Raw genomic sequence first — 13854 nt, 5'->3', positions numbered from 1 at the left:
ATGACATTAGATTACACACAATGATAACATTAGATTACACACAGTGATGACATTAGATTACACACAGTGATGACATTAGATGAGGAAAATGGTCACTAGGTAAAGGTATAAAGGCTGTAAAGTAGTAACAAGGTGATGAGAAAATAAGCTTGTTTTGGCCTTACGTGATGAGCTCCTCCTTGCCCTCCTTGCAGGGGGCGTACTTGTGTTTTGGGCTGGGCATGGTCACGTCCCCTCCGTAGTGATGCTCATCTAGAAGGTCCTGGAACGGGTCCAGGTCCTCCTCCTGGTGGAGGGATGAAAGAAAAGAAGACTACATCATGTCACAATGGAGACCATAGATTCATAATGTACATCCTAGATGATTTGTTTCATTACATGATTATAGTTCATATGCACATCTCACATCCCAATTTTTTTAAATTACTCAGCAGATCCTATTACTTATATGTATAAAGCAATTCTCACAAAGAAACCCTGTCTACTTAATCTGTGTACTCATGCTCCACTTGTATAAACTTCCTTCGGTTTGCCGGACCACAGGAAGAGTAGCTGCTAATCGGGATCCATAATAAATACAAATACAAAATACTGGAAATGTTTAATCCATGCTCGATTAGCAAACCCAATAACTCTTACGATTAAACCCCTCAACTTCAAGCTTTTTAATCAGACACTGCAAATGTATAAATGTACTGCTTGGTTTGCTTTGTGTAATATCAGAGATTCAGAGTACAAGGTGTAAATAGGATCTACCCGTCATTAAACAATTGAGATTCACCCATTAAGTCAATGCAGTACCAGCAGCATCCAGTAGATGTCACTGAAAGACTATCAGTGGATACTAGATACACTCACCCTCCCTTTCCCCTGGGTGAGCCAAATCAAATCACCATTACCTGCATAGCCGTGGGAAGTAGTTTGGGTGTGGGGGTGCTGCGATGTTTTTGCAGAAAATGTTTTCCCTGCGCTGAAGACGTCTATATCGGTCCGCTCATACAGGACTAGCAAAGGCCCAGTGCACTACTTCCGTGAAATATATAAACAAAATTAAATGTATTTGAATGTTTTACCAGCATTTGTATCTTGAGTCTGATAAGTATCTATACAAAACAGTTAATCTAATAAAACTTGTGGAATATAAAAATACTTGCTTTGTATATGTTTTCCAGTTTCTTGAAATACTTTGCAAATGTAACTCATTTCTATGTGAAAACTGAAATGGTCTATTCATTCCTTTCACATTCTAGTAGACACTCTTATCCAGAGCAAGTTACAGTAGTGAGTGCATACATTATCCTACTGGTCCCCCGTGGGAGTCAAACCAACAACCATAGCGTTGGAAGCACCATGCTCTACCAGCTGATCCACATCATCACAAACCACTTGATGTCTGAATGTACTTAATCTTGCGTTGTTTTTCTTCATGGTGATGGAACGTCTACAAACCTAGACGACCAGCCTATGTACAATACAATAATGTACATTAAGTGGTTTGTAAGGATGTTAAATTAATACTGCACAAAAAGGGGATGTTTAAATGTTACTTGATCAAGAAAAATATTTATCTTGATATGGATGTTTTGTGTCCTTGCTCATAACTTTCCACCTTTTACTGTAAATGTTTGAGGACAGGGTTTTGTTCTTTCTGGATTCCATTAGAATGACATCCCAAGAAAGGGACAAGGCAACAACTCTTATAATTCCAACAATTGAATCCTGCAGAATTCTGTTCCTAATTATACAACTAGCTTTTTGCCAAAGCATAGGTGCTGATATTTTTGTTGTTGCCTGAGCTACAGACGTCTATATCAATCCGTTAATACTAGAAAAGGCCCAGTGCACTACTTTAGTGAAGAAAAACAAACAATTATTCAGATTTTTCAGGGGTGCTGCAGCACCCTCAGCACCCCTACTTCCCGCGGCTATGATTACCTGTGTTCTGTCTATGGCTCAATCGGGAATATTGAACGCTCACTGGGAGTAAAATATGTTCTGTATAAACCATCTTTGAATTGTGTCTCCACTGTAAGAGAACATTGAAATAAAATGCAGCACCACTCTGTTCAATAGATTTGAATACCCCCAAAAATGATGAATACAATACCCGTAATGCTGCGGTCCTTCCCCATACCTCTTTGTGATCATCGTCGGTGATGCGCTTGATCTTGGTGTAGTCCACGGGCAGGTCCCAGCATTCGGCCTCGCTCATCTGGTAGCAGCGGCTGCTGTTGAGCAGGGCCTGGCGCTGGGTGGACATGGGCTGTAGGGGGGTCAGCACCGTGCCACTCCCCTCCAGACCCCCCAGCTGCCCCCGGCTCACACTCAGGTCAAGAGTACTGCTGTCATCCATGTCACCATCAGGACTCTGTCAGAGAGATGGACAAATGGAGGGAGGGAGGGAGGGGCAGATCAAATTAAAGGAGGATGGAGAAGAGAGCAAGGGAGCACTGTAATTAGATGGTAGGAGGGAAAGAGGAGAGAGAGAAAGGAGAGGAGAGAAAAAGCAGAGAGGCAGAGAACGGGTTGAGAGATTGACAAAGCAGAGAGACAGAGAGAGGGTTGAAAGAGAGACAAAGCACAGAGAAAGAAAGGGTTGAGAGAGAGACAATGCAGAGAGAAAGAGAAAGAGTTGAGAGACAGAGACAAACCATAAACAGAGAGAAGGTTGAGAGAGAGAGAAAGCAGAGAGACAGAAATAGTGTTGAGAGATTGACAAAGCAGAGAGACAGAGAGAGGGTTGAGAGGGAGACAAAGCGGAGAAAGAAAGGGTTGAGAGAGAGAGAGAAAGCAGAGAGACAGAGAGATGGTTGAGAGAGAAACAAAGCACAGAGACAGTTAGAGGGTTGAGAGAGAGACAAATCAGAGAGACAGAGAGAGGGTTGAGAGAGAGACAAAGCAGAGACAGAGAGGGTTGAGAGAGAGACAAAGCAGAGAGACAGAGAGAGTGTTAAGACAGAGACAAATCAGAGACAGAGAGAGGGTTGAGAGATTAACAAAGCAGAGAGACAGAGAGAGGGTTGAGAGAGATAGACAAAGCATAGAGACAGAGAGAGAGTTGAGAGAGAGACAAAGCAGAGAGAAAGAGAGAGGGTTGAAAGAGAGACAAAGCAGAGAGACAGAGAGATGGTTTAGAGAGGGACAAAGCAGAGAGGCAGTGAGAGGGTTGAGAGAGAGACAAAGCAGAGAGGCAGAGAGATAGTTAAGACAGAGACAAATGAGATAGACAGGGAGAGGGTTGAGAGATTAACAAAGCAGAGAGACAGAGAGAGGGTTGAGAGAGAGACAAAACAGAGACAGAGAGGGTTGAGAGAGAGAGAGACAAAGCAGAGAGACAGAGAGAGGGTTGCGAGAGAGAGACAAAGCAGAGAGACAGAGATAGGGTTGAGGGAGAGACAAAGCTGAGAGACAGAGAGAGGGTTGAGAGAGAGAGACAAAGCAGAGAGAAAGAGAGAGAATTTAGAGAGAGACAAAGCAGAGAGACAGAGAGAGGGTTGAGAGAGAGACAAAGCAGAGAGACAGAGATAGGGTTGAGAGAGAGAGACAAAGCAGAGAGACAGAGACAGGGTTGAGAGAGAGACAAAGCAGAGAGACAGAGTGGGTTGAGGCAGAGACAAAGCAGAGAGAAAGAGAGAGAATTGAGAGAGAGACAAAGCAGAGAGTCAGAGCGAGGTTGATAGAGTGACAAAGCAAAGACAGAGAGGGTTGAGAGACAGACAAAGCAGTGAGTCAAAGCAGAGAGGCAGAGAGAGTTTTAAGAGACCCTTCGGATAGTGACCTGAATGCACGAATAAAACGGAGGTATTTGGATATAACTATGGATTATTTGGAACCAAAACAACATTTGTTGTTGAAGTAGAAGTCCTGGGAGTGCATTCTGACGAAGAACAGCAAAAGTAATCAAATTTTTCTAATAGTAATTCTGAGTTTAGTGAGCCCCAAACTTGGTAGGTGTCAAATTAGCTAGCCTGTGATGGCCGAGCTATGTACTCAGAATATTGCAAAATGTGCTTTCGCCGAAAAGCTATTTTAAAATCTGACATAGCGTTTGCATAGAGGAGTTCTGTATCTATAATTCTTAAAATAATTGTTATGTATTTTGTCAACGTTTTTCATGAGTAATTTAGTAAATTCACCGGAAGTTTTCGGTGGGTATGCTAGTTCTGAACATCACATGCAATTGTAAAAAGCTGGTTATTGATATAAATATGAACTTGATAGAACAAAACATGCATGTATTATATAACATAATGTCCTAGGAGTGTCATCTGATGAAGATCATCAAAGGTTAGTGCTGCATTTAGCTGTGGTTTTGGTTTTTGTGGCATATATGCTTGCTTTGAAAATGGCTGTGTGATTATTTTTGGCAGGGTACTCTCCTGACATAATCTAATGTTTTGCATTCGCTGCAAAGCCTTTTTGAAATCGAACAATGTGGTTAGATTAACGAGAGTCTTGTCTTTAAAATGGTGTAAAATAGTCATATGTTTGAGAAATTGAAGATATAGCATTTTTGAGGTATTTGTATTTCGCGCCACGCGATTCCACTGGCCCAGAGAGGTTAAGAGAGAGACAAAGCAGAGAGACAGAGAGAGGGTTGAGAGAGAGAGACAAAGCAGAGAGACAGAGAGAGGGTTGAGAGAGAGAGACAAAGCAGAGAGACAGAGAGAGGGTTGAGAGAGAGAGACAAAGCAGAGAGACAGAGAGAGGGTTGAGAGAGAGACAAAGCAGAGACAGAGAGAGGGCTGAGAGAGAGACAAAGCAGAGAGACAGAGAGAGGGTTGAGAGAGAGAGACAAAGCAGAGAGACAGAGAGAGGGTTGAGAGAGAGAGACAAAGCAGAGAGACAGAGAGAGGGTTGAGAGAGAGACAAAGCAGAGACAGAGAGAGGGCTGAGAGAGAGACAAAGCAGAGAGCCAGATAGAGGTTTGATACAGAGAGAGCGAGAGAGGGGTTGAGGGAGAAACAAAGCAGAGAGAATGACAGAGGGTTGAGAGAGAGACAAAGAAGAGAGACAGAGGAGGGTTGAGAGATTGTCAAAGCAGAGAGACAAAGCAGAGAGAATGACAGAGGGTTGAGAGAAAGACAAAGCAGAGAGACACTGAGAGGGTTGAGAGTGAGACATAGCAGAGAGGCAAAGCAGAGAGACAGTGAGAGGTTTGAGAGAGAGACAAAGCAGAGACAGAGAGGGTTGAGAAAGAGAGACAAAGCAGAGAGACAGAGAGAGGGTTGAGAGAGAGACAAAGCAGAGAAGCAGAGAGAGGGTTGAGAGAGACACAGCAGAGACAGAGAGGGTTGAGAAAGAGAGACAAAGCAGAGAGACAGAGAGAGGGTTGAGAGAGAGACAGAGAGAGGGTTGAGAGATTGACAAAGCAGAGAGACAGTGAGAGGTTTGAGAGAGAGACAAAGCAGAGAAGCAGAGAGAGGGTTGAGAGAGACACAGCAGAGAGGGTTGAGAGAGAGACAGAGAGAGGGTTGAGAGAGAGATGGAGAGAGGGTTGAGAGAGAGACAAAGATTAAAGACAGAGAGAGGGTTAAGAGAGAGAGACAAAGCAGAGAGACAGAGAGAGGGTTGAGAGAGAGAGACAAAGCAGAGAGACAGAGAGAGGGTTGAGAGAGAGAGAGAGACAGAGACAAAGCAGAGAGACAGAGAGAAGGTTTAGAGAGGGACAAAACAGAGACTGAGAGACAAAGCAGAGAGACAAAGAGAGGGTTAAGAGAGAGAGACAAAGCAGAAACAGAGAGAAAGTTGAGAGAGAGACAAAGTAGAGAGACAGAGAGAGAGACAAAGCAGAGAGACAGAGAGAGGGTTGAGGGAGAGACAAAGCAGAGAGACAGTGTTGAGAGATAGACAAAGCAGAGAGTAAGAGAGAGGGTGGAGAGAGAGACAAAAAAGAGAGACGGATAGAATGTTGAGAGAGAGAAAGCAGAGAGACAGTAAGAGGGTTGAGAGAGAGCCAAAGCAGAAAGACAAAGCAGAGAGACAAAGCAGAGAGGCAGAGAGAGGGTTGAGAGAGAGAGAAAGAAAAGAGACAGAGAGAGGGTTGAGAGAGAGAGACAAAGCATAAAAAGAGAGAAGGTTTGAGAGAGAGACAAGGCAGAGAGACAGATAGAGGGTTGAGAGAGAGAAAAAGCAGAGAGGCAAAGCAGAGAAGCAGAGAGACAGAGTGAGGTTTGAGAGATTGTCAAAGCAGAGAGACAAAGCAGAGACAGAGAGGGTTGAGAAAGAGAGACAAAGCAGAGAGCCAGAGGGAGGGTTGAGAGAGAGACAGAGAGAGTGATGTGAGAGAGACAAAGCAGAGAGACAGAGAGGGTTGAGAGAGAGAAAGCAGAGAGACAGAGAGAGGGTTGAGAGAGACAGAGAGCGGGTTGAGAGAGAGACAGAGAGAGGGTTGAGAGAGAGAGAGAGAGAGAGAGAGAGACAAAGCAGAGAGACAGAGAGAGGGTTGAGAGAGAGACAGAGAGAGTGATGTGAGAGAGACAAAGCAGAGAGACAGAGAGGGTTGAGAGAGAGAAAGCAGAGAGACAGACAGAGGGTTGAGAGAGAGACAGAGAGAGGGTTGAGAGAGAGACAGAGAGCAGGTTGAGAGAGAGACAGAGAGCGGGTTGAGAGAGAGACAGAGAGAGGGTTGAGAGAGAGAGAGAGACAAAGCAGAGAGAGAGAGAGGGTTTAGAGAGGGACAAAACAGAGATGGAGAGACAAAGCAGAGAGACAGAGAGAGGGTTAAGAGAGAGAGACAAAGCAGAAACAGAGAGAAAGTTGAGAGAGAGACAAAGTAGAGAGACAGAGAGAGAGTTGTGAGAGAGCCAAAGCAGAGAGACAGTGATAGGGTTGAGAGAGAGACAAAGCAGAAAGACAAAGCAGAGAGGCAGAGAGCAGGTTGAGAGAGAGACAAAGCGAAACAGAGAGAAGGTTTGAGAGAGAGACAAGGCAGAGAGACGGAGAGAGGGTGGAGAGAGAGACAAAGCAGAGAGAAAGAGAGAGGGTTGAGATAGAGACAAAGCAGAGAGACAGAGAGAGAGTTGAGAGAGAGAGACAAAGCAGAGAGACAGAGAGAGAGTTGAGAGAGAGAGACAAAGCAGAGACAGAGAGAGGGTTTCGAGGGGGGCAAAACAGAGAGACGGAGACAGGGTTGAGAGAGAGACAAAGCAGAGAGACAGAAAGAGGCTAGAGATTGACAAAGCAGACAGACTGCGAGAGGTTTGAGAGAGAGAAAGTTGAGAGACAGAGCGAGAGTTGCGACAGACAAAGCAGAGAGACAGAGAGAGGGTTGCGAGAGAGACAAAGCATTGAGACGGATAGAGTGGTGATAGAGAGACAAAGCAGAGAGACGCATAGAGTGTTGAGAGAGAGACAAAGCAGAGTCGGAGAGAGGGTTTAGAGAGGGACAAAACAGAGAGACAAAGCAGAGAGACAGAGAGAGGGTTTAGAGAGATTGTTGATCTTGTTGGTATTCGTTGTAAATACTCTGTAAATACTTTGGGTCGCAATCTTTATAGGGTTGCTCTTTTAACCTGTTAGGGCTAGGGGGCAGTATTGACACGGCTGGATAAAAAAACATACCCGATTTAATCTGGTTACCACTCCTACCCAGTAACTAGAATATGCATATACTTATTACATATGGATAGAAAACACCCTAAATTTTCTAAAACTGTTTGAATGGTGTCTGTGAGTATAACAGAACTCATTTGGCAGGCAAAACCCTGAGACATTTTCTGACAGGAAGTGGATACCTGATGTGTTGTATTACCTTTAAACCTATTCCATTGAAAAACACAGGGGCTGAGGAATATTTTGGCACTTCCTATTGCTTCCACTAGATGTCACCAGCCTTTACAAAGTGTTTTGAGTCTTCTGGAGGGAGATCTGACCGAACAAGAGCCATGGAACGATGATGGCCCATTAGACACCTGGCGCGCGAGTTCATGTTGGGTACCCTCGTTCCAATACGTTATAAAAGAGTATGCATTCGTCCACCTTGAATATTATTCATGTTCTGGTTAAAAAAGGCCCTAATGATTTATGCTATACAACGTTTGACATGTTTGAACGAACGTAAATATATTTTTTCCCCTCGTTCATGACGAGAAGTCCGGCTGGCTTAGATCATGTGCTAACAAGACAGAGATTTTTGGACATAAATGATGAGCTTTTTTGAACAAAACTACATTCGTTATGGACCTATGATACCTGGAAGTGACATCTGATGAAGAGAATCAAAGGTAATGGATTATTTACATAGTATTTTCGATTTTAGATCTCACCAACATGACGTCTAGTCTGTATCGCAACGCGTATTTTTCTGGGCGCAGTGCTCAGATTATTGCAAAGTGTGATTTCCCAGTAAGGTTATTTTAAAATCTGGCAAGTTGATTGCGTTCAAGAGATGTAAATCTATAATTATTTAAATGACAATATAATATTTTACCAATGTTTTCTAATTTTAATTATTTAATTTGTGACGCTGACTTGACTGCCGGTTATTGGAGGGAAACGATTTCCTCAACATCAATGCCATAGTAAAACGCTGTTTTTGGATATAAATATGAACTTGATAGAACTAAAAATGCATGCATTGTCTAACATAATGTCCTAGGAGTGTCATCTGATGGAGATTGTAAAAGGTTAGTGCATCATTTTAGCTGGTTTTATGGTTTTGGTGACCCTGTCTTTGAATTGACAAAACATTACACACAACTCTTGTAAATGTACTGTCCTAACATACTCTAAATTTATGCTTTCGCCGTAAAACCTTTTTGAAATCGTAAAACGTGGTTAGATTAAGGAGATGTTTATCTTTCAAAGGGTGTAAAATAGTTGTATGTTTGAAAAATTTGAATTTTGACATTTATTTGGATTCAAATTTGCCGCTCTTGAAATGCACCTGCTGTTGATGGAGTGCACCACGGGTGGCACGCTAGCGTCCCACCTAGCCCATAGAGGTTAAGGGTGGGAGTGTTACTAATACAAGTATCCTCTGTGTATTTCTCTCCTTCTCCCCTACTCACAGGTTGAGGGAGAGACAAAGCAGAGAGACAGAGAGAGGGTTGAGAGAGAGAGACAAAGCCGAGAGACGGAGAGAGGGTTGAGAGAGAGAGAGAGAGACAAAGCAGAGAGACAGAGAGAGGGTTGAGAGAGACAAAGCAAAGAGACAGAGAGTGGGTTGAGGCAGAGATAAAGCAGAGAGAGAACTGAGAGAGAGACAAAGCAGAGAGGCAGAGAGAGTTTTAAGAGAGAGAGAAAGCAGAGACAGAGAGAGGGTTGAAAGAGAGACAAAGCAGAGAGACGGAGAGAGGGTTGAGAGAGAGACAAAGCAGAGAGACAGAGAGAGGGTTGAGGGAGAGACAACGCAGAGAAACAGAGAGAATGTTGAGAGAGTGAAAAAGCAGAGAGACAGAAAGAGTGTTGAGAGATTGACAAAGCAGAGAGACAGAGAGAGGGTTGATGCAGAGACAAAGCAGAGAGACAGAGAGAGGTTTGACGGAGAGACGAAGCAAAGAGACAGACAGGGTTGAGGCAGAGACAAAGCAGAGAGACTGAGAGAGAGTTAAAAGCGAGACAAAGCAGAAACAGAGAGAAGGTTGAGAGAGACAAAGCAGAGATACAGTGAGAGAGAGTTGAGAGAGAGATAAAGCCGAAACAGAGAAAAGGTTTGAGAGAAAGACAAGGCAAAGAGACAGATAGAGTGTTGAGAGAGACAAAGTAGAGTAAGAGAGAGGGTTGAGAGAGAGAGAGACAAAGCAGAGAGACAGAGATAGGGTTGAGGGAGAGACAAAGCAAAGAGACAGAGAGAGGGTTGAGAGAGAGACAAAGCAGAGAGACAGAGAGAGGGTTGAGAGAGACAAAGCAGAGAGACAGAGAGTGGGTTGAGGCAGAGATAAAGCAGAGAGAGAATTGAGAGAGAGACAAAGCAGAGAGGCAGAGAGAGTTTTAAGAGAGAGAAAGCAGAGACAGAGAGAGGGTTGAAAGAGAGACAAAGCAGAGAGACGGAGAGAGGGTTGAGGGAGAGACAAAGCAGAGAGACAGAGAGAATGTTGAGAGAGTGAAAAAGCAGAGAGACAGAAAGAGTGTTGAGAGATTGACAAAGCAGAGAGACAGAGAGAGGGTTGAGGGAGAGACAACGCAGAGAAACAGAGAGAATGTTGAGAGAGTGAAAAAGCAGAGAGACAGAAAGAGTGTTGAGAGATTGACAAAGCAGAGAGACAGAGAGAGGGTTGATGCAGAGACAAAGCAGAGAGACAGAGAGAGAGAGTTGAGAGAGAGATAAAGCCGAAACAGAGAAAAGGTTTGAGAGAGAGACAAGGCAAAGAGACAGATAGAGGGTGGAGAGAGAGACAAAGCAGAGAGACAGATAGAGTGTTGAGAGAGACAAAGCAGAGAGAAAGAGAGAGGGTTGAGAGAGACAAAGCAGAGAGATAGAAAGAGGTTTGAGAGAGAGACAAAGCAGAGAGACAGAGAGAGAGTTGAGAGAGAGACAAAGCAGAGACAGAGAGAGGGTTTCGAGGGGCCAAATCAGAGAGACGGAGAGAGGGTTGAGAGAGAGACAAAGCAGAGAGATGTGAGAGAGAGACAAAGCAGAGAGACGGAGAGAGAGTTGAGAGAGAAAGCAGAAATGGAGAGAAGGTTGCGAGAAAGACAAAGCAGAGACAGAAAGAGGCTTGAGAGATTGAAAAAGCAGAGAGACAGAGAGAGGGTTAAGAGAGAGAGACAAAGCAGAGAAACAAAAAGTGCCTTGAGAGATTGAAAAAGCAGAAACAGAGAGAGCGTTAAGGGAGAGAGACAAAGCAGAGAAACAGGAAGAGCGTTGAGAGATTGAAAAAGCAGAGATACAGAGAGAGGTTTGAGAGAGAGACAAAGTAGAGACAGAAAGAGGCTTGAGAGATTGAAAAAGCAGAGACATAGAGAGGGTTAAGAGAGAAAGACAAAGCAGAGAAACAGAAAGACCCTTTAGAGATTGACAAAGCAGAGTGACAGCGAGAGGTTTGAGAGAGAGAAAGTTGAGAGACAGAGGGTTGAGAGAGAGACAAAGCAGAGTGACGGATAGAGGGTTTAGAGAAAGAGACAAAGCAGAGGGACAGAGTGAGGGTTTAGAGAGATTGTTGATCTTGTTGGTATTCGTTGTAAATACTCTGTAAATACTTTGGGTCGCAATCCTTATAGGGTTGCTCTTTTAAGGGTGGGAGTGTTACTAATACAGGTATCCTCTGTGTATTTCTCTCCTTCTCCCCTACTCACAGGTGGCAATAATCATTCCCTAACCAGTCATCAATCAGTCGCTAATCTGAAGACACACCTGCTCCTTTTCCCTTACCCAATCACATCCCCTTTCCCTTGGTTTAAAAGTATCCCAATCAGTTCTCTCTGCAGGTCTCTCTTTTGTTTTTACACCTACATGTCAAAGCAGAAACAGAGAGAAGGTTTGAGAGAAAGACAAGGCAGAGAGACGGATAGAGGGTTGAGAGAGAGAGACAAAGAAGAAACAGAGAGAAGGGTTGAGAGAGAGACAAAGCAGAGAGACAGAGCGAGGGTTCGAGAGAGAGACAAAGCAGAGAGAGAGTTGAGAGAGAGAGACAAAGCAGAGAGACAGAGAGAGGGTGGAGAGAGACAAAGCAGAGAGACGGATAGAGTGTTGAGAGAGACAAAGTAGAGAGTAAGAGAGAGGGTTGAGAGAGAGAAAGCAGAGAGAAAGAGAAGGTTGAGAGCGAGACAAAGCAGAGAGAAAGAGAGAGGTTTGAGAGAGAGACAAAGCAGAGACAGAGAGAGGGTTTCGAGGGGGGCAAAACAGAGAGACGGAGAGAGGGTTGAGATAGAGACAAAGCAGAGAGAGTTGAGAGAGAGACAAAGCAGAGAGACATAGAGATGTGTGAGAGAGACAAAGCAGAGAGACGGAGAGTTGAGAGAGAGAGACAAAGCAGAGAAACAGAAAGAGCCTTGAGAGATTGAAAAAGCAGAGATACAGAGAGAGGTTTGAGAGAGAGACAAAGCAGAGAGAGAGTTGAGAGAGGGTGGAGAGAGAGACAAAGCAGAGAGACGGATAGAGTGTTGAGAGAGACAAAGTAGAGAGAAAGAGAGAGGGTTGAGAAAGAGACAAAGCAGAGAGACAGAGAGAGAGTTGAGAGAGACAAAGTAGAGACAGAGAGAGGGTTTCGAGGGAGGCAAAACAGAGAGATGGAGAGAGGGTTGAGATAGAGACAAAGCAGAGAGAGAGTTGAGAGAGAGACAAAGCAGAGAGACATAGAGCGAGATGTGAGAGACAAAGCAGAGAGACAGAGAGAGGCTTGAGAGATTGAAAAAGCAGAGATACAGAGAGAGGTTTGAGAGTAGACAAAGCAGAGAGACAGAGAGAGGTTTGAGAGAGAGTCAAAGCAGAGAGACAGAGAGAGGATTGAGAAAGAGACAACACAGAGAGATAGAGGGAGTGTTGAGAGGGACAAAGCACTGAGACAAAGCAGAGGCAGATAGATGGTTAACCTGTTAGGGCTAGGGGGCAGCATTGACACGGCTGGATAAAAAACATACCCGATTTAATCTGGTTACCACTCCTACTCAGTAACTAGAATATGCATATACTTATTACATATGGATAGAAAACACCCTAAATTTTCTAAAACTGTTTGAATGGTGTCTGTGAGTATAACAGAACTCAAATGGCAGGTCAAAACCTGAGAGATTCCTTTACAGGAAGTGGCCTGTCTGACCATTTCTGGAACTTCTTTGCCATCTCTATCATTTACTAAGGATCTCTGCTCTAACGTGACACTTCCCACGTCTTCCATAGGCTCTCATAGCCCGGGAAAAAAGAGAATGTCGTCATTCCAGCCCCAGGCTGAAACACATTATCGCCTTTCTCAAGTGGCCCATCAAGAGACACTAGCTTATGCGCATGACCCCGACCGCCCCCGCCTTTGGGATTTTTTCCTCTGTTTGCCGAAAAGGAGATTCCCTGTCGGAATATTAGCGCTTTTCTACGAGAAAAATGACGTAAAAATTGATTTTAAACAGCGGTTGACATGCTTCGACGTACGGCAATGGAATACTTTGAATTTTATTGTCAGGAATTGCGCCAAGCGCGCGACACTTCTTTACTATTTCGGATAGTGTCTGGAACGCACGAACAAAACGCCGCTATTCGGATATAACGATGGATTATTTTGGACCAAACCAACATTTGTTATTGAAGTAGACGTCCTGGGTGTGCATTCTGACGAAGACAACAAAAGGTAATGACATTTTTATAATAGTAAATATGATTATGGTGAGTGCTAAACTTGCCGGGTGTCTAAATAGCGAGCCCGTGATGCCTGGGCTATGTACTTAGAATATTGCAAAATGTGCTTTCACCAAAAAGCTATTTTAAAATCGGACATATCGAGTGCATAGAGGAGGTCTGTATCTATAATTCTTAAAATAATTGTTATGCTTTTTGTGAACGTTTATCGTGAGTAATTTAGTAAAATGTTAGCGAATTCCCCGTAAGTTTGCGGGGGGTATGCTAGTTCTGAACGTCACATGCTAATGTAAAAAGCTGGTTTTTGATATAAATATGAACTTGATTGAACAAAACATGCATGTATTGTATAACATAATGTCCTAGGGTTGTCATCTGATGAAGATCATCAAAGGTGAGTGCTGCATTTAGCTGTCTTCTGGGTTTTGGTGACATTATATGCTGGCTTGAAAAATGGGTGTCTGATTATTTCTGGCTTGGTACTCTGCTGACATAATCTAATGTTTTGCTTTCGTTGTAAAGCCTTTTTGAAATCGGACAGTGTGGTTAGATTAACGAGAGTCTTATCTTTAAATGGCTGTAAAATAGTCATATGTTTGAGAAATTGAAGTAATAGGATTTTG

At 43.7% G+C, this 13854-nt stretch overlaps 1 protein-coding gene across 9 annotated transcripts in view; it reads right to left on the bottom strand.

The window, feature by feature from the left end:
• Nucleotides 1-13854, bottom strand: part of LOC106608144 (myelin transcription factor 1-like protein) — a 355994-nt gene that overhangs the window by 97601 nt on the left and 244539 nt on the right. For 8 of the 9 annotated variants that reach the window (XM_082977020.1, XM_082977024.1, XM_082977019.1 and 5 more), the window contains exons 13-14: nt 2135-2368; nt 165-313 (exon numbers count right to left, since the gene is read on the bottom strand). In XM_082977020.1, coding sequence (XP_082833146.1) covers nt 165-313; nt 2135-2368 — 383 coding nt within the window. The remainder of the gene's footprint in view (nt 1-164; nt 314-2134; nt 2369-13854) is intronic. The other variant, XM_082977022.1, reaches the window with a different exon arrangement.

Source organism: Salmo salar, chromosome 06 (genome assembly GCF_965601325.2).
Source record: "Salmo salar chromosome 06, fSalSal1, whole genome shotgun sequence".
Classification (NCBI taxonomy): domain Eukaryota; kingdom Metazoa; phylum Chordata; class Actinopteri; order Salmoniformes; family Salmonidae; genus Salmo; species Salmo salar.
Note: the sequence above shows the minus strand (reverse complement) of the source record. Positions and strands in the feature narration are given on the sequence as shown.